The following is an 18,801-nucleotide window of genomic DNA, read 5'->3' as shown; positions in this document are numbered from 1 at the left end:
TCTATCAATCCATATCAAACCAGTACCCGCCTATGTCTTGCAGGATTTTAAGTCTTCTACCATCCACGAAACATACACGCTCTCCAGGATGAGAACCCTAGGATGTAGGAAAAATAGTTTATACATATATTAATGCTCTCAACCCAACTCACCTGATGAGGCTCCACTCCCATGTCTGCCAATGCAGAGAGGAAAAACATTCTTGAGGGCTTCCCAACCACCTCCGCTTCAATGTCACATGCGTACTGAGGGAATAGAATGATAGAAAAGAAATGCGACAATGAAAACTCAAACAGGAGTATACTCCAACGAACAAACAGCAAGACAGTTCAGGCATTTATACAGTACTTGTGAAAACGATAAGATATCTCACCCAATCGCCCACATACTGATTTGTTCAAATTCAGGATCTGTTCATCAATATCTCACCCATCGTCAATCTGCCACATTCGTGAGAAACGAAAAAAACAAACAAACCAAGGGGCAATGTCTCCTGCCTATCATGATGTACTACAAGCCTAAAAAGACACTGCACGCGCCAAAACATTTCATCCAATTAAAAACATCAGCAGCCGTGGTACTGTAAACTCAGTCTCAGAAATATTACAATTTGCATTGCATTGTCTGGCCCGTCTGTGCTGCATTGGAAATACTCGAGGAGAACCATTACCAACATAGATCTGTGATGTTGTGCACTGCACAGAAATTACAGTGGTATGTGGGAAATACCTTTTGTATACATACTGTGGCACTGAGGTTCTGGTGGAAACCAGCCTGCATTCAAATGTGGTCACCTTGGAGCCGAGTACAGCTCTCTGCCCACGAGTGATGTATGGCAGCAGAAGTTGCACGACCAGGGGAATGAAATGGCAGAGTGTGCTTGCCCAGATCTTAAGCACAGCAGAAATTGTTTGGTAGGATAGAAAGAGGCTGCAGGTCTGGTCTGTAGCTTTTAAAAGATTGACCGCTGCAGTTCTCTAATCTTTTACCTACTCAAGAGCACACACTGGTGTCGTCCCATATATTCCTCTTTGTCTAGAATACCACCCCAAGTGTGATGGCAGTGGTTAGGGTGCACGTGGTATAAGGGTACAAAATCCCACAGAAACATGTGGACGTGCTGGGTAGAGTTTGTGCTTGTGCATATGTTGAGACAGTGTTTCAAACAGTATAGAACTCTTTGTACCCAAACCTACATTGGTGGACCTGGCAAGTGTGGGACAATTCTGTAAGCCAATTTTGGGGCCACACCTGCTGAGCATCAGCATGTAGCTATTTGACCACCAATCATGATAAAACCTTTATATTAAGAAAGGAAGAAAATGTGTGTGTGTGGGGGGGGGGGGTGTTTTGACTATTGACGCTTCAGTTTCACCTTAAGATGTCATTATTCAGCTAACCTCGCTTAGACTCTACTCCCACGCAGTAGCATCCCCGGTTGTAACATTCCAAGGTTGTTTTGAAGACATGGCAGCTTTGACTGCACGTCCGGCTCCTACCTAAATGAGCATAAATGTGTCTAAGTATCCTTTTTCTATTGCCTCACATTGCCATATACACTCCACTGACCCAGGGGACTGATGTCTTGCAATTCTGACTTTCCCATAAAGGCGACCTGATTCTGGGAACCCCAATTTTGCCATTTCTTCCACTGGTTTGAAATACTAACTATCTGATTGTAGCCTTAGTGTCCCTACTATTGGAATAACTAACCTCCAACCCCCTTGGGTGGAGCACCTTGGACTGCAGACTGGTATGGCACCAACCTATAAAGGTGCAGGTTCATGTCCCGGTCAAGTCAGGTGTGCAAATTGTATTACAGCAACACATATCCTTCGAACAAATGAACATTTGCAGTGCCTCCAGCCTGGTAACTGGGTCCAACAAACACTCCATGTGAGCATCACACTGGCACAATATCCACAGTTACACAAAAAATAGGAGTGCCATACTCTGGTGTTTATTTACACATTGTCATGTATGTACTAGCAGGGAAAAATATAACCATTAATAACCCTATGACCATACAGAAGGTCGGCGAACATCCAGACTCTTGCAAGGAACAAACAAACACGGTGGTCCTTGTGACGTGAGAGAGCATGTGTGCAAACACACACACACTTGCTCTCCTTCAAGGCTCCATCATGGGCAAGGGCACCGGCCCCACTCTTGCGATGCCTACTTTAAAGCATCCTACAACTCAGGGCTGGTAGCACAAATATTAGAGAGGTGTCAAAAACTACATGTGAACAATAAACAATGGTGTACCGCTGCACTCCGTGGGGTGAACCAAAGTTTTATAATGTCAATAAGTAGAAAGTACGTCTCTTAGGGTGCTCAGGGTTATGCTCCAACCGTCCAGAGGAAGCCAAAGCGTATAAGACAAAAGTGATACCCTGTAAGCACAGGGTGGGAAACCTGAGCACACCTGTGTGCTTAACTGAGCAAAAGTAATGCGAAACTTAATGTTCCAGAAAAAGTTTTATTCACTTTTCTTTTTCATTGATGTATTCATAGTTCCATTTTACAGTGGTATTATCACTGAAGCTTCAAGTTTATAATTAATTTTTCAACAAATGTGAATACGAGTAAATCCAAAGTATTCAGATTCCATAGGGTGATACAATGCATAACTCCTCTCCCCGATGCATTTCGAGCCTAACGGCTCTTCGTCAGGGGGTACACTGTTAACAAAGTGAAACAAGGTGGTATGAGTAAGGAACGTAATCTGTGTGAGAGCGAGCACAAAAATAAACGTGTAACATTGTAAATAGCACCGATTATCCAAGGTCGTTATGGAACACCAGCGGGTGCACATGCACGTAAAAAAAAGGAGGTGAAACGTTTGGGGTGAACAGGTTTTGAGAAATTAAAGGAATGATGCGGAACAGCTGAACGTGATGGAAAATTACCGTGAAAAATAATAAACGAAGAGCCAAAAAGAACATAAGTGTGGCGTGTGCCCCAAAGTAAACCAAGTGGTGCGCGAAAGGTAATGGTGATTGAGATTCACTTACAGAGGAACGGATAGGTAGAATAACCATGCATCACCGAGAACCGTCTGTGATGTGTAATACTCGGAAAACGCCAACGGACGTGTAAAGTGAAATGCGGGAAGCCGCAGTCGCGTTTGTAAACAGCGAGGCGTGAACATGGAAAACGGGCTACAGGGCCACTCCAGAACCCGTGAACACAAATGAGGGACTAAACAAAGGTACACGTCAATGAAAACGAAAACGGTGTAGAAATGATATTAAGGGAGCGGGAGTTCAAAAGAATAAAACAAGGTGTAACATAAAGTACGTGAAAACACGTGCGAAGAGGTGCAATCCCAGATAGGAAAAAATTAATGAGAAGTAGAAAAAATTAGTAAGAAGTAAAAAATTAGACAATGAGAGAAAGGGACATGTGCATGTCAATATGTCGGTGACATCAATACATGAAGTATGAGTATGAGCAAAAAGGTTGAGTAACCAGCAGTCAAATACATTTCAAAAGATGGTATATACAATTACAGAAAGCTGCTAAATTCCAGGCGTTCGTTGAGCCCATGTGGCATCGTGGTGCCCAGTTTAAAAATCCAGAATAATTCCCTTTGTAATAGGAATTTTTTGGGGTCAAGGCCCTCCGGTTTATTTACAGTTTCCAGGATCAAAAAACGGATCTGACTGTTCGTATGGTTTTGTTGAGTGAAATGTGCTGATACACAGGACTTCAAGTTTTTGTTCCTAATGTTACTCCTGTGTTCGTTGAGCCGTGTTTTGATCTTGCGTTCCGTTTTGCCTACATATGGTAGGCCACATGGACATTTTAAAAGGTAGACCACGTTGGTAGAGTCACAAGTGGCGTTAGTTCTCAATGGTATCGCTTTGCCCGAACTTGGATGATTGATCATGGTTCCAGGTATGATGTTATGGCAATTTTGGCAATTGTGACATGGAATGGTTCCTTTATATGTCATGGCTTCCTTCTTTCGCGGTTTGATGTATGCCCGTAAGTTTTTAGATCTTTGATAAGCAAATATAGGCAAATCATTGAAAATGCTGTTGAAATCTGTTTCTACTTGTAGCAGTTGCCAATGGTTTTTAATGGTTTTCTTGATGAGATGACTCTTTGTAGAAAACTTAGAAACAAACACGTTAGGTTGTGTGGTTGTTATTGGTCTGATCTTAGGTTGCAACAAGGTAGAACGATCCGTGGATCTAACACGTTGATAAGCAGCATGAATAACACTCTGAGGATAACCTCTTTTGGTGAATTTTGTCATGATGGTAGTGCTGTCCTGAACAAATGCCTCTTCAGTAGAAGCAATCCGCTTTGCTCTAAGAAGCTGTGAATATGGTAGATGAGTTTTGAGACTGGATTGATGGAAGCTGGAGTAATGGAGATAGTTGTTACGATCTGTGGGTTTGATGTGCATTGATGTTTCCAATTTGTGATTTTTGTATGTGATGTTGACATCCAGGAAAGTAATATTTGAGCTGTTGTATTGGTGGGTGAATTGGATTCTTTCATCAATGTGGTTCAATTCTGAGATTGCAAAAAGTAATTGTTCCTCTGTACCTGCCCAAATTAAAAAAATGTCGTCAATGTAGCGATGGTAGGTTAGCAAATGGTTGTGCCAATGTGGGATTGCAAGGATGTGTTCCTTTTCAAAGTCCTGCATGAACAGGTTGGCGTATGCCGGAGCGGCACAATTGCCCATGGCTACTCCGGTCAATTGACTGAAAAACTTGTTGTTGCATCTGAAGTAGCTGTGCATCAAGGTGAATTCCATCAGTTCCATTAAGAAAATTTGCCAATTTTGTGGTTTGTCTGATCTTAGCAATGCTGCTTCTATTGCTTGAATTCCAAGATTGTGGGGGATGCAGGTGTAAAGTGAATTGTTACACTTGCAGACAAGGGAGGCTCCCTAGTGATTATGGACAGTCAATTCTACCACGACAGTGTACAACAACACCTCGCTGACCACAAAACTTACATGGAAATTTCAGTTGACCCTACCAAGGAGTACGCTGCTATTCTCCAGACTATCGTTGACAACGCTGTGATCAATGGAACCATCACCACCAGAGACCGCAGTTACCTCATAAAGAACCACCCTAGTATCCCTTACTTGTACATGATTCCCAAAGTTCACAAGCACCTGACTAAACCTCCATTCAGACCCATTGTCAGCACGATTAATTCAATTCATGAACCCGTTGGAACCTACATTGACCGCCACTTACAACCATCTGTTAAATCAATGACCAGTTTTTTACAAGACACCACTGATTTCTTAGCCAAACTCAACCAGATCAACATTAACCCTGACAAATCCATCCTGCTATGCACCATTGATGTGAATTCACTTTACACCTGCATCCCCCACAATCTTGGAATTCAAGCAATAGAAGCAGCATTGCTAAGATCAGACAAACCACAAAATTGGCAAATTTTCTTAATGGAACTGATGGAATTCACCTTGATGCACAGCTACTTCAGATGCAACAACAAGTTTTTCAGTCAATTGACCGGAGTAGCCATGGGCAATTGTGCCGCTCCGGCATACGCCAACCTGTTCATGCAGGACTTTGAAAAGGAACACATCCTTGCAATCCCACATTGGCACAACCATTTGCTAACCTACCATCGCTACATTGACGACATTTTTTTAATTTGGGCAGGTACAGAGGAACAATTACTTTTTGCAATCTCAGAATTGAACCACATTGATGAAAGAATCCAATTCACCCACCAATACAACAGCTCAAATATTACTTTCCTGGATGTCAACATCACATACAAAAATCACAAATTGGAAACATCAATGCACATCAAACCCACAGATCGTAACAACTATCTCCATTACTCCAGCTTCCATCAATCCAGTCTCAAAACTCATCTACCATATTCACAGCTTCTTAGAGCAAAGCGGATTGCTTCTACTGAAGAGGCATTTGTTCAGGACAGCACTACCATCATGACAAAATTCACCAAAAGAGGTTATCCTCAGAGTGTTATTCATGCTGCTTATCAACGTGTTAGATCCACGGATCGTTCTACCTTGTTGCAACCTAAGATCAGACCAATAACAACCACACAACCTAACGTGTTTGTTTCTAAGTTTTCTACAAAGAGTCATCTCATCAAGAAAACCATTAAAAACCATTGGCAACTGCTACAAGTAGAAACAGATTTCAACAGCATTTTCAATGATTTGCCTATATTTGCTTATCAAAGATCTAAAAACTTACGGGCATACATCAAACCGCGAAAGAAGGAAGCCATGACATATAAAGGAACCATTCCATGTCACAATTGCCAAAATTGCCATAACATCATACCTGGAACCATGATCAATCATCCAAGTTCGGGCAAAGCGATACCATTGAGAACTAACGCCACTTGTGACTCTACCAACGTGGTCTACCTTTTAAAATGTCCATGTGGCCTACCATATGTAGGCAAAACGGAACGCAAGATCAAAACACGGCTCAACGAACACAGGAGTAACATTAGGAACAAAAACTTGAAGTCCTGTGTATCAGCACATTTCACTCAACAAAACCATACGAACAGTCAGATCCGTTTTTTGATCCTGGAAACTGTAAATAAACCGGAGGGCCTTGACCCCAAAAAATTCCTATTACAAAGGGAATTATTCTGGATTTTTAAACTGGGCACCACGATGCCACATGGGCTCAACGAACGCCTGGAATTTAGCAGCTTTCTGTAATTGTATATACCATCTTTTGAAATGTATTTGACTGCTGGTTACTCAACCTTTTTGCTCATACTCATACTTCATGTATTGATGTCACCGACATATTGACATGCACATGTCCCTTTCTCTCATTGTCTAATTTTTTACTTCTTACTAATTTTTTCTACTTCTCATTAATTTTTTCCTATCTGGGATTGCACCTCTTCGCACGTGTTTTCACGTACTTTATGTTACACCTTGTTTTATTCTTTTGAACTCCCGCTCCCTTAATATCATTTCTACACCGTTTTCGTTTTCATTGACGTGTACCTTTGTTTAGTCCCTCATTTGGGTTCACGGGTTCTGGAGTGGCCCTGTAGCCCGTTTTCCATGTTCACGCCTCGCTGTTTACAAACGCGACTGCGGCTTCCCGCATTTCACTTTACACGTCCGTTGGCGTTTTCCGAGTATTACACATCACAGACGGTTCTCGGTGATGCATGGTTATTCTACCTATCCGTTCCTCGGTAAGTGAATCTCAATCACCATTACCTTTCGCGCACCACTTGGTTTACTTTGGGGCACACGCCACACTTATGTTCTTTTTGGCTCTTCGTTTATTATTTTTCACGGTAATTTTCCATCACGTTCAGCTGTTCCGCATCATTCCTTTAATTTCTCAAAACCTGTTCACCCCAAACGTTTCACCTCCTTTTTTTTACGTGCATGTGCACCCGCTGGTGTTCCATAACGACCTTGGATAATCGGTGCTATTTACAATGTTACACGTTTATTTTTGTGCTCGCTCTCACACAGATTACGTTCCTTACTCATACCACCTTGTTTCACTTTGTTAACAGTGTACCCCCTGACGAAGAGCCGTTAGGCTCGAAATGCATCGGGGAGAGGAGTTATGCATTGTATCACCCTATGGAATCTGAATACTTTGGATTTACTCGTATTCACATTTGTTGAAAAATTAATTATAAACTTGAAGCTTCAGTGATAATACCACTGTAAAATGGAACTATGAATACATCAATGAAAAAGAAAAGTGAATAAAACTTTTTCTGGAACATTAAGTTTCGCATTACTTTTGCTCAGTTAAGCACACAGGTGTGCTCAGGTTTCCCACCCTGTGCTTACAGGGTATCACTTTTGTCTTAAAAACTACATGTGAGCAGCTTTGAGGTCAGTCCCTCATGTGTCCCATCTGGGTTTACCTAAATTACAACTAAGCCTTGAATTCCTGTCCTAATGACCTGAGACTGGTGGGCCAAATGTCTATGAGCATATAGACTGGAGCCCATGACTGGTGACAAGCTGGAACGGCTGGGAATAGGCAATGTGCCAGTCATTAGCTGCTTGTGCTGCTACTCTTTTCCCTGCTGCGTCAATATGCTTATTCTCCTTTTCAGGAGGTGGCATATCTCCAGTTGCCTGGCTGTTGGCTCTTTTATGAGCAGTAGTGGCAACTATGGAGTCTGGTGGTACCTACGTATGAAGATGGAGTCTGATGAAGCCGTTTGTATTTTTTATCTACCAAAGGGGTAATAACTCTGGCATGGACTGGCTCTTTGAAGAGGTCGTCAGCGTGTCGTAACATGGCAGGAAGCATGGGAAAAATCTATATCTCTGTGGGTGGATGAGAGGGTATCGAATAGGAAGTCTTGTTCCAAAGACTGCTTGTGTCGCACAACCCCATGATAAGGAGCTGCTCTGTCTATGACCTGTTTGGAAAGAACTAACATCTTTGGAAGGGGAGGGGCAGGCTGGATAAAGATCTGGATCAATTGGCGTCATGGGCTCTGTATCACATGTATCCCATGGGTCAAGATCCCCTAATGGCTCTCCCAATCCCCCAGTGTTTGAGCTTGGTGACCTAGGTGTAGCATCGAGAGTGTTGTGATGTGGAGATGTAGGGAAAGGAGGAGGGCATTGCGGAGGTGGTGGTGATGATGGTGGGGGAGGTGGAGGAGGAGGTGGTGGTGGTGGCAGAGTAGGACAGGTAGCTTTGTCCTTTGTTCTCTTTTTGGAAAGAACAGGTGTCCAATGCATCCTCTTTGGTGGAGGAGAGGCCATTATTCGCCCAGTGCCTTCCTGAATTTGTATCTTCCGTTGTCGAATGTCCATTGTTTCAAGGATAGGCTTGACAGGAGACATGGAACCAGAGGAAGGCTTTGAGGTTCTGGTCTCCGAGGGTTTAGAAATGGATGAATGTTTTTTGCTCGGCACCAATGGGGATGGGGTCGGTTGCTGAATCGGTTCCAAAGATTGGGTAGGGACCGAAGCATGCACTTGATCCGAGGAGGTGGACACCGAGGGCTTAGCCTTGGTGGAAATTTTCAGTGCCGGGCCCAGGGGCTGGGCATCTGAAGTTTTTTTTTTTTAATCCGACCATGTCCAGATAGCAGTGGCAGTCCAGTGACCTCTAGTATTGGGAAGGGTGATTGTTTTAAGGTCAGCTTAGGTTGTGGAACAGGGTCTGGGGCAATAGTACTCACACGCTGCCAGGGTGTTCGGGTGTACTTCAATTCCTCCTCCACGTCAGAGCTGGAGAATTTTTCTAGGGAGAAATATCCTTCTTCCTCTTCCTCGGGAGGCTCCTCCTGGGTGTGCTCCTTTCCAAAAATGTCAGAAGTGTCATCTTCAGTCTGACAAGACATCTCCAACCAACGAGACCATCAATAAGGGATAGTCCTATTGAAATGGAAAGACGTGCAGACGTCGCAGGCGGCTTTGTGGTGGTTGGGTGAGAGGCAGAGGTTGCACACCGGGTTCTGATTAGTGTGCGGATATTTGGAGTGACACTGTGGGCAAAATCCAAAAGGTGTTCTTTCCATCAGGAACACAACTTTTGCAAAGGGTGATCAGTCAGTGCCTAAACCGACGAAGTTTTAAAGCGTTACAGAATTGGGTAAGTGCGACAAACTATACCTTCGAAGTCAGGATATGACCGAAGAGTCATACAGAACAGAGTTGAACATGGAGAGGCAGACATGTCTGAACCCGACAGCAGAGAGAAACAATCTAACAAAGGAGTTCGATGCCCATGCGCAGTATCACGGAGAAGAGGAGTCGCTTTACCTTGTGACTCAAACAACTTCTTTGAAGAAAAACAAGTTGCACAACTCTGAACCCAACACTAGATGAAAGGAGTAAGCAAGCATGTGTATCTACAGCCACACATGTCATCAAACATAATAATCCTAACAGTATAATTCGTACACAGAGCATAATTACATATATCTCATATAGACTGTACTCTTCTTGATTTACTCAGGACTTGGACTGTGATGAGAGGGCTTTTATGGGGTGTCCTGAGAAATGAAGGACTGTTGGTGTATCCTAGTGTTTTCAATCAAACATATATAATCCGAAAAATAAAACTAAAAGTCCCAGAAAGAAAACTCATGTTAGCAGCATGGTATGGGGTAGAGTGAGGTACTGTTGTCTGCCTCAAATACATCAGGATTGGTTCAACTGTGACCTTCCTGGAATGGCTTGTGTGATATAGACCACCCCTGACATGCAAGTAAATGGATTCCCTCTGCTGATAAGCACAAACAAGTTAATTATCGCTATTACACCAGCACCTTGACACATAGCGACACCAGAAAGGAAGGCGGTAAGGGGTCCTAGAGTGGGATCTATTGTCAGGTCTTGGTGGTCCACAAAGAGGATATTGAAGCCATACAAGGTTTAGGGGGCCTGCATCTCTGGCCTCTTGCTGACCCAGTTTGGGTCAGTGTATTCAAAGTTGGCGGTCCTGGACGAAGTGCACAGACTCACCATTTGAACAAACTCTGATGGGTAACTGATGGGGTAACATGTTCCACTATTGTTCCAGGAAGTCCTCCATCAAAGGCTGCACTGTGATGACACACTCACCTCCCAACTCGAACGCAGGGAACGAGGGCCTTGTAAAAGCACATTCCAGACCCAAATAGAGGCCTCTTCAGGACACAAGGTTTAGCATATACTCTACAAGCACTAAATTCCAGAGTCCATGTAGATTATTGGACTTCAAGAGAATAATGCTCTGTTCCAAAGTATCTTATAATGTGCTCAACACCATGAAGAATTTAATGTGGCTTGAGGGCTAATAAGATCGACAATTACTTAGTACCGTCCGAGTTAAAAAACACGTCATTTAAAGTGTACTGGCGAGAAGCGTGGACTGGGATACAGTTATCGTAAATAATTTACATATTGAAATTGGACAGGTAAGTCCTCGACAGAAGCTCACGATCAGGAACTTGTGCATTTGGAAAATGATAAATTACCTTAAACGCTCTAAAGGAAGCATGCTGGACCCTCCAAAGATCACTGCACAACGCTCACGTATTTTAAGCACTGCTTTGATTAATTAAACAGTGAATATTCTACTGTGATTTACGTACTTTACTCTTGCTTTCATGCCTGAAGAGGTTACTTATGCAAGTAATCTTTGCTTTGCATTTTTCAGGATGACGAGTACAGTCTGAAGTAATTGCATTGTATGCACAGAATGTGACACCTGTCGTTTTGTTTTTATGTTATGCACAATATACCATCTATATTTTTTTATATAATCCTTTGAGGAGTCTCATTTGTGGTGTATTCATTGTGTTTCTGTGTGAGTGTGTTGCGCAAATGCTTTACACATTTCCTCTGATAAGCCTGACTTCTCTGCGCCAAGCTACCAGAGGGTGAGCACGGTTTATCTTTGGTGTGTAACTTACTTGCCCTGAGTAGAGTGGTGGGTTCTGCCTAGCCAACCAGAAACCCCATTTCTAACAGCTGTGAAAAGAATAGCAGAATATTTATGGGCATACTGTGCACAATAATCCCTGTGTGAGGCCTTTAAGAGTCCATATATGGGCTCATGAAAGACAACTTCCTGACTGAGTTCCTCAACTTGGACTTGAATTCCTTATTCAAACTGAAAGCATTATGAAATATGTAGGGATGTCCAAGAAACCTCGAGGTACAAAAAAATAATAAGGATGAGTGCAGACCGCTGCATTTTTAGGTCTACATGAATCCCCTACACAATCATATTGTTGAGTAAATGATGGATGAATTATAAAACACCTGATTAGTATAAATTAGAAGCCCGACTGAAGTGAGGTTGAGCTCTAGAAGTATCTTGCCTGCAGGAGTTGAATGTTGTAGCTACAATGTGAACACCTAGGCCATATTAAAGAAACGTAGTCGACTCCATCTTTTTTAGATCATGTGCCAGCACCATTACGGTACATGAGCACACAGCAAGGTTAACACCAGAAATTCTAAAATTGTATTTTTCAGAGTGTCACTTTCCTGTGCAGTGAGAATTATTATGCCTATGGTGTTCAGTTGTCAGACTAGCTGTGTTTCAAGGTTCAATCCATGGTGGGAAGATTGCTTCTTTCTTGTTAGTCTCATCAACTATACCAGGATGGGAGCTATTACATACTACTATTAAATGCTTATTACTGTATGCACGGTCTGAAAATGTCCACTGCTTGATGAGGGTATATCTGAAAATGCTTCGGGATGAACTGTTAGACATGCAGTAGCCGTAGCTAGCTTATGCTGTCCTTTCAGCTGGAATAAATGCTTCGTTCTTACAGAATCTCCTGCCTTTAGTGATCCACTCTTTCACAAAAATAGGAGCCTCAGAATCGACCCTCCATATCATCTACTTAGCAATGGCTGACGTTGAACCTAATTGGAAGCCGAAAATTAAGACCTGGATGGCCTTGGTAGTGTATGTATTGACAAAAACACCTTGCAGAGAAGCTTCAATACTGATTATGACACTTAGCTTGATTCTTAGAAGGCACGGGAAAGTCACCTTGCTGTAGAAAATGAGAACCCAAGATCGCTTCCTGTAAAAAATTGTTCCTAAGTATCGGTACGATGCTACTCAAGTTAGATGAGTATTTTAATGAGCAAACCCCCTTAAAAGCAGCATTAGCTAAGAGGAAAAGCTGGCGGGTAGCAGGGACTATCTGTTACACATACGTAGAAGAATGAAGAAATTAAGCAATTATTACTAAATCTGATTTCAACTACTACGTTATCCAACATACCGAGTAACACATCTTTCATACACACGTACATACTGTAGAATTGAAAACACATTAACAATGACAAACCCAGTTTTCATGTATAACACGTCCTCTTCTGCAAACCGATGCATGCAAATCATCTAGGGTCTTACATGAACTCTGACACACAAAGTAACAAACCTCCAGTGGCAATGTATACAAACACATACTTCAAGTGCTTTCATGTACACTCCAACGTCGAGCTTCAATCCGTCTGTTTCTTTATAATAGCGTCTGAAAACAGAAAATACAAGTCAGTACGCGGAAAATTGCCAGACCTTGAGGTTCTAAATGAAATGAAGTGTACAGATGGGATTATGCTCAGAGGAAATCAAATATATCACAGGTGCTCCCAGAAAGATCGCAAATGAAAAGGGGGGGCCCTCGGCCCCCCCGCACGCATGGCGGCGCGGCGACCGTCGCCCCCCCTTCCTCCTTGAGGTCATTCGGCGGTGGGGGCGTGCCCTGAGGGGGTGCGGCCCACCGCCGATTGGCCGGCGGCCCTCCTGACCCGGATTCAATTTAGTGGGTCCGGGTCAGGGGGGGCGGGCGATAGGAGGGGCCGACCGGCCCCTCGGGAATAAGAGGTAGGGAGCGCCCAGGAGACCCCCTTGTCCCTGGACGCTCCCTCGCTGAACGTCGTGCCCCGCGTTCGGGGCCTCTTTGTTTTTATAATTTCTCTCGTTTTATTTTTCAGGTGTGGGAGAATAGTGTGGAGCGAAGCGGAATCCGAGACGAAGCGGAATCCGAGCTCCGACCTCCGGAGCCGTCGCGTTGAGCCAGCCGCGTCACAGGAGAACGAGCTGTTGGGGTCTTTTATCACTTTCGGTTCAGCCGAGGAACATCTGCGGTTGCGGAGGCGGTTGAGCCACCGAGGAATCAAAGCGGCAGGCCGGTGAAGCGTGGTGCGGCCCGTTGCGGAGCCTGTGAGGTATTGTGTGGGGACAGGGGGTTGCCAGGAACGAGGCGCGGACGGCACAAGCCGGTGAAAGCGCCTTGCGGAAGCATTCTGTTGCCCTGCGTGTTTTAAAGCGGGATTGGCGGGTCTGTATAACGAGGTACTCGAGCGCGCACTCCTAATTGTTTGGCGGGCATTCACGCGCTTTCAGTGTCTTCCGTGTAGCGGAGAGACAGCTGGGTATTTTCGAACAGGCGATTGTTTGGGCGCGCAATTTTTCTCTCGCGCCTAAGGGAAGTTAAGCAGGGTCCACCAGGGCAGCGCCTGGATGGGAGACCCTAGGTAAATACTGCACAAGTGTTCAGAGAATAAGATTAACACGGTAGCACAGGGAGTGGGGATTTATTAATAGGTAATGGAAGTTCATGTTTAGAAACAAAGTACAATTGTACAGGAGAGGGGGGGGTTAGTAATTGTGTGATCTGTCGTTTATATCATGACACAAAGTGTTTAGTACTGTGCATTTACACGTTGCATTATTTGCCTGGTCGTTTTTTAGGAGGGATATTGTGGTGGACTGTGCTGATATCACTTGTTTTTGTAGTGCACAGCATCAGGGAGGTCAACAGGGGGTTTCAATTGTGTTCCTGGGATTTAAACTTGGTTTCCATAAATCTGCCCCTGTTTCATTACACTGTGCTAATACATGTCTCAATTCCAGGCAATTTAACGAGCTTTTGGGGTGCGATTCTCTAGCGGACAGGATCTAGGGCCATCCAGCACGCAACGTGGTGTGGACGGGGACCACTGACCTACCGCCAGCGAGGACGCAGGATTGATCGGTAAGAGGGGTACGGGGGGCTAGCATTCATCGCTCCTGGTTGCCGCCGGGTGGGTCTACATTAGGTTTACTCACCCCTTACATAAGCGGACAAGCCGCTAGTGTTGCGGTCGCCGTTGCATGGTGCTGAAAGCCCCCTGGTGACCCTCCATCTGAAAGGTACACACAGTTGGCCTGTTGGGAAATTGAGAGAGTAGGCAGCGGGTGTTTTTTGGGGTAAGCATCATGCCAGGTCCGAGGGGTGGAAAGAGGGGGTCCAACATGGAGGCTATGATGCGGGCGATGATGCGGGAGATGAGTGACATTAAGCAACAGCTAGGGAAGGTTAAGGAGCTGGAGGCACGGTTTAATGAGAGAGATGGTGATGCCCCGGGCCCTTCCGGGAGGCCGATCCGCAAGAGGGTGGCACCAGTGCCAAGGGGGGAATTTGTCACCCCGCAGGGGAAATCTAGGTCCAAAAGACCCAGGGATGCGGCCCCCACCCCAGGCCCAGTAGATCCGTTACCTGGTGTCCCACCCCCGCATGTGCCTACACCCATTGCCCCCGTGGTGCCGGTGCCGGCAGGTCAACCAGTAGACGCTGGGTCTGCTCCCGCACCGGTGCCCACAATCCCGGGTACAGGCGGGCCACACCCGGCGCCCGCCCTCCCAGCTGTGCCAGGACCACTGGGCATAACCCCAGTGGTACCTATTGTCCCGGGGGGTAATGTAGATTCAATGCCACCCGAATTGTTATCTCAGTTAACGGCCATGATGCCATGGCTCCAAAAAGGGGGAGCCTTCCCGAATTCTGCAGACCATGCGGCAGAAGCGGCAAGGTTTGTGGAGAAAATCAGATCGGCACCGGTCGCCGACAGTGTTGCATTGCCAATATCTTCTCCCCTTGCAGGTCCATGTGTTCCCCAGCCGGACGGAGTTAAAGGGCAGCCGCCCCCGGTGCCTGCACTTGGTAAGGAAGTGGCATTGCCGCTCTTGGGGGACGGTGTTTTACCTTCCAGGAGCGAAAATCTGGCTCAGCATGTGTCATTAGCTGTGAAAGAGATGATTTGGGCGGATAAATACGTGTACATTTATTCTTTGTTGTTAGACAATAGGGAAATGGAGCAGGCAAAAGCACTAAAAGAGTGGATGCTCCCAAGCGAATGGAGGGCGCAGTGTACTAGATTTAGGGTTGAAGAAACTCTCAACAACTGGATGCAAGCATGGGCTGTATTCACTGCAATTAAAGCTGAGCGTCCTCCAGATTTACAGGCAGCATTAGCATGCTACTCGAGCAGGATTGTGGGGTGGAGTCAACAGTATTCTGGGGAAGCATGGAAGGGTTATGATGTCAATTTCAGGAAGGCTTTGGAATTCAATAGATCATTGCCATGGGACACGGTAGATTCCATGGCATGGCACAAACAGTTCTCTGATACTGCACCTCCCCCGCAGTTCGGTGCTGTCAAGGTGTTCACTAGACCGCTTCAGCCCTTTCGGCCCCCCCAAACGAGTGAGGTACCTGGGAAGTTTAGGGCAGGGGGGCCAGAGAAAAAAGGGGTGTGCTGGGATTTTAATAGGCACACCTGCACAAGGGCCGCGTGTAAGTTTAGACATGCATGTTCCTCCTGTGGGCACCCCTCCCATCCAGAAACTACCTGTAGGTCCAAGCAAGGTAACACAGGTCAGAGGGGTAGGGGAAAGCCATTATAAGTCAAACAGGTTAGGCCCCCCCACTCCAGTGGATGTGGTGGCAATGATTCCATGGTTGAACAGATACCCTGACCACACATCGGCCACCCTACTCCAAGAAGGTTTTTCTAAGGGTTTTAGGATCCCGGCCGGGGGATACACAGGCAGTGCGCACTGTAGAAATCAATTGTCAGTTAAGCACAATCCGGCTGTTGTGGCCGCCAAAATTGACAAAGAGCTATTATTAGGCAGGATAGCTGGCCCTTTCACTGAAGTGCCTGTACCCAATTTTGTGTGTTCCCCACTGGGAGTTGTCCCCAAAAAAGAGAAGGGGCAATTCAGATTGATTCATAACCTGTCAGCACCTAGGGGGGCGTCACTGAATGATGCCATTGACGAGGGTATCTGTAGTGTTAAGTACGCCTCTTTTGATCAGGCTGTTAACTTATTACAGGCCACGGGACCCGGGGCGCTGATGGCGAAATCAGACATAGAATCAGCCTTCCGCCTCCTCCCAGTCCACCCAGCGGATCAACATCTTTTGGGTTTCACCTTTGGGGATATGTTTTACATGGACAAATGCATGCCTATGGGTTGTTCTATATCTTGCGCTTACTTTGAGATGTTTAGCTCCTTTCTTGAATGGGCCATGAGACAACTGACGGGCCATCAGCGGGTCATGCATTATTTAGATGATTTCCTCTTCCTGGGTACAACGGGATCTCAGGAGTGTGCACTGGCATTGCAGGAATTTTGCGTGCTCATGCGGACTTTTGGGGTTCCTCTTGCGCCCGGGAAGACTGTAGGCCCGACCACCTGCTTAGAATTCCTTGGCATCGAGATTGACTCGATTGAGGGATGTTTTAGATTACCTAAAGACAAGGTGTGCAAATTCAAGACATCGCTACTGCTATGCCTCCGGAAGGAGAAGGTCACTTTGCAGCAATTACAGGAGGTGGTAGGGCAATTGAATTTCGCACTGAGAATCATCCCCATGGCTCGCCCTTTCTCTCGCTCCATCGCCCACGCGATGAGGGGGCTGAAGGAAAAGCACCACCGCACGCGCCTATCGTCTGAAATTCGCCAGGATATGCTTATTTGGATGGCATTCCTGGAGGATTTTAACGGTAGGGTGGTCTGGCCCGGCCCGCTCACAACATCAGCGGAGTTGGGCCTATGGACTGATGCGGCCGGTAGTGTGGGCTTTGGCGCCATCCTAGGGAACAGGTGGGTCGCTCAACAGTGGCCAGAGGAATGGAAGACATGGGGTCTGATCAGCAACATTGGCTTCCTTGAACTCTTCCCAATATGGGTGGCATTGATGGTCTGGCCCGAACACCTATGTAACCAATCAGTGGTGTTTTGGTCAGATAACATGACGGTGGTGGAATGTATCAACCAGCAGGGGGCGCGGTGTCCTTTCATACTTCGTCTGATCAAAGAAATTGTTCTGCGGTGCCTTAAACTGAATGCTAATTTTAGAGCCAAACATGTCCCTGGTATTTTAAACAATGCGGCTGACTCCCTTTCTCGCTTCAAAATGCAGGTTTTCAGGGAGCATCTTCCCACAGCAGACCCCTCGCCAGCACACTTCCCAGCAGTACTTTGGCAGATTGGTGCCCCAGATTACAGGACCTCGTGGTCGCTAGCCTAGCCCCCAGGACCAAGACGGCTTACGAAGGGGCGTTGATGTCTTATTGTTCTTTCTTGGGGCCACAGTGGGAAGCGCTTTGGGCGGAGGAGGATGGCTTTGCAGCCTATTTAGAATGGATGCATAAGGAGGGGCGCTCGGTGGCAGCTGCGACCAGACATAGGGCAGCGGTGTCATTCTTCGCGCAAGCTAGGGGCTTCCGGGATCCCACTAATACCTTTATGATACGTAAGGCTTTAAGGGGATGGCGCCGTATTCAGGGACACCAGCAGGATAAGAGAAAGCCCATTGGAGTGGCCCGGCTAACAGCCTTACTGGGCACGCTGGAGACTGTTTGTAGCTCGGAGTGGGAGGTGCTTCTTTTTAAGGCGGCATTTTCCCTGGCATTCTATGGGGCGCTGAGAATTAGCGAACTGGTGACAGGTTCCAAGTCAGACCTACTAGGCAGCTTGCAAAAGGCTGGTGTGACGATAATGGGGGACACCATGTGGGTGAATATCCAAAAATCAAAAACCGACCAAGAAGCTAGGGGTCACACCATAGTTCTGCAACGGGCACCCGCCAACCCGTGCTGCCTGGTGAGGCACGTAGAATTATTCCACGGACTATTGGTAGGTTCAGCGGGCAGGGCATTGCGCTGTCACGCCGACGGGACCCCCTTGACCAGGTATCAATTCAGGAAAGTGCTGGAGATGGTGGTTAGGAAAGCAGGTCTTGACCCTAAAGATTTTGGCTCTCATTCCTTCAGGATTGGGGCAGCAACTGAGGCGGTGGCGGGGGGCCTCCCGGTGGAAAGAGTGAAGACAATTGGGAGATGGTCTTCGGAATGCTATAAACGTTATGTTCGGATTGACATGCTATGATTTCTTGTCACTCACGCCTGGTCTCTTTCCGCTCTCTTACAGTTTCTCAAACCTGTTACGCAGGGGAGGAATTTGTCGTCGGGCACCGGCAACATTCATCAGCACGGAGCGG

At 46.0% G+C, this 18,801-nt stretch overlaps 1 protein-coding gene across 1 annotated transcript in view; it reads right to left on the bottom strand.

Annotated features, from left to right (window-relative positions):
• LHPP (phospholysine phosphohistidine inorganic pyrophosphate phosphatase) overlaps positions 1–18,801 on the bottom strand; it is a 297,450-nt gene that overhangs the window by 49,573 nt on the left and 229,076 nt on the right. The window contains exons 4-5 of the mRNA XM_078644023.1: positions 12,936–12,999; positions 153–245 (exon numbers count right to left, since the gene is read on the bottom strand). Coding sequence (XP_078500149.1) covers positions 153–245; positions 12,936–12,999 — 157 coding nt within the window. The remainder of the gene's footprint in view (positions 1–152; positions 246–12,935; positions 13,000–18,801) is intronic.

This window comes from Lissotriton helveticus, chromosome 5_1, assembly GCF_964261635.1.
Source record: "Lissotriton helveticus chromosome 5_1, aLisHel1.1, whole genome shotgun sequence".
In the NCBI taxonomy this organism is placed as follows: domain Eukaryota; kingdom Metazoa; phylum Chordata; class Amphibia; order Caudata; family Salamandridae; genus Lissotriton; species Lissotriton helveticus.
Note: the sequence above shows the minus strand (reverse complement) of the source record. Positions and strands in the feature narration are given on the sequence as shown.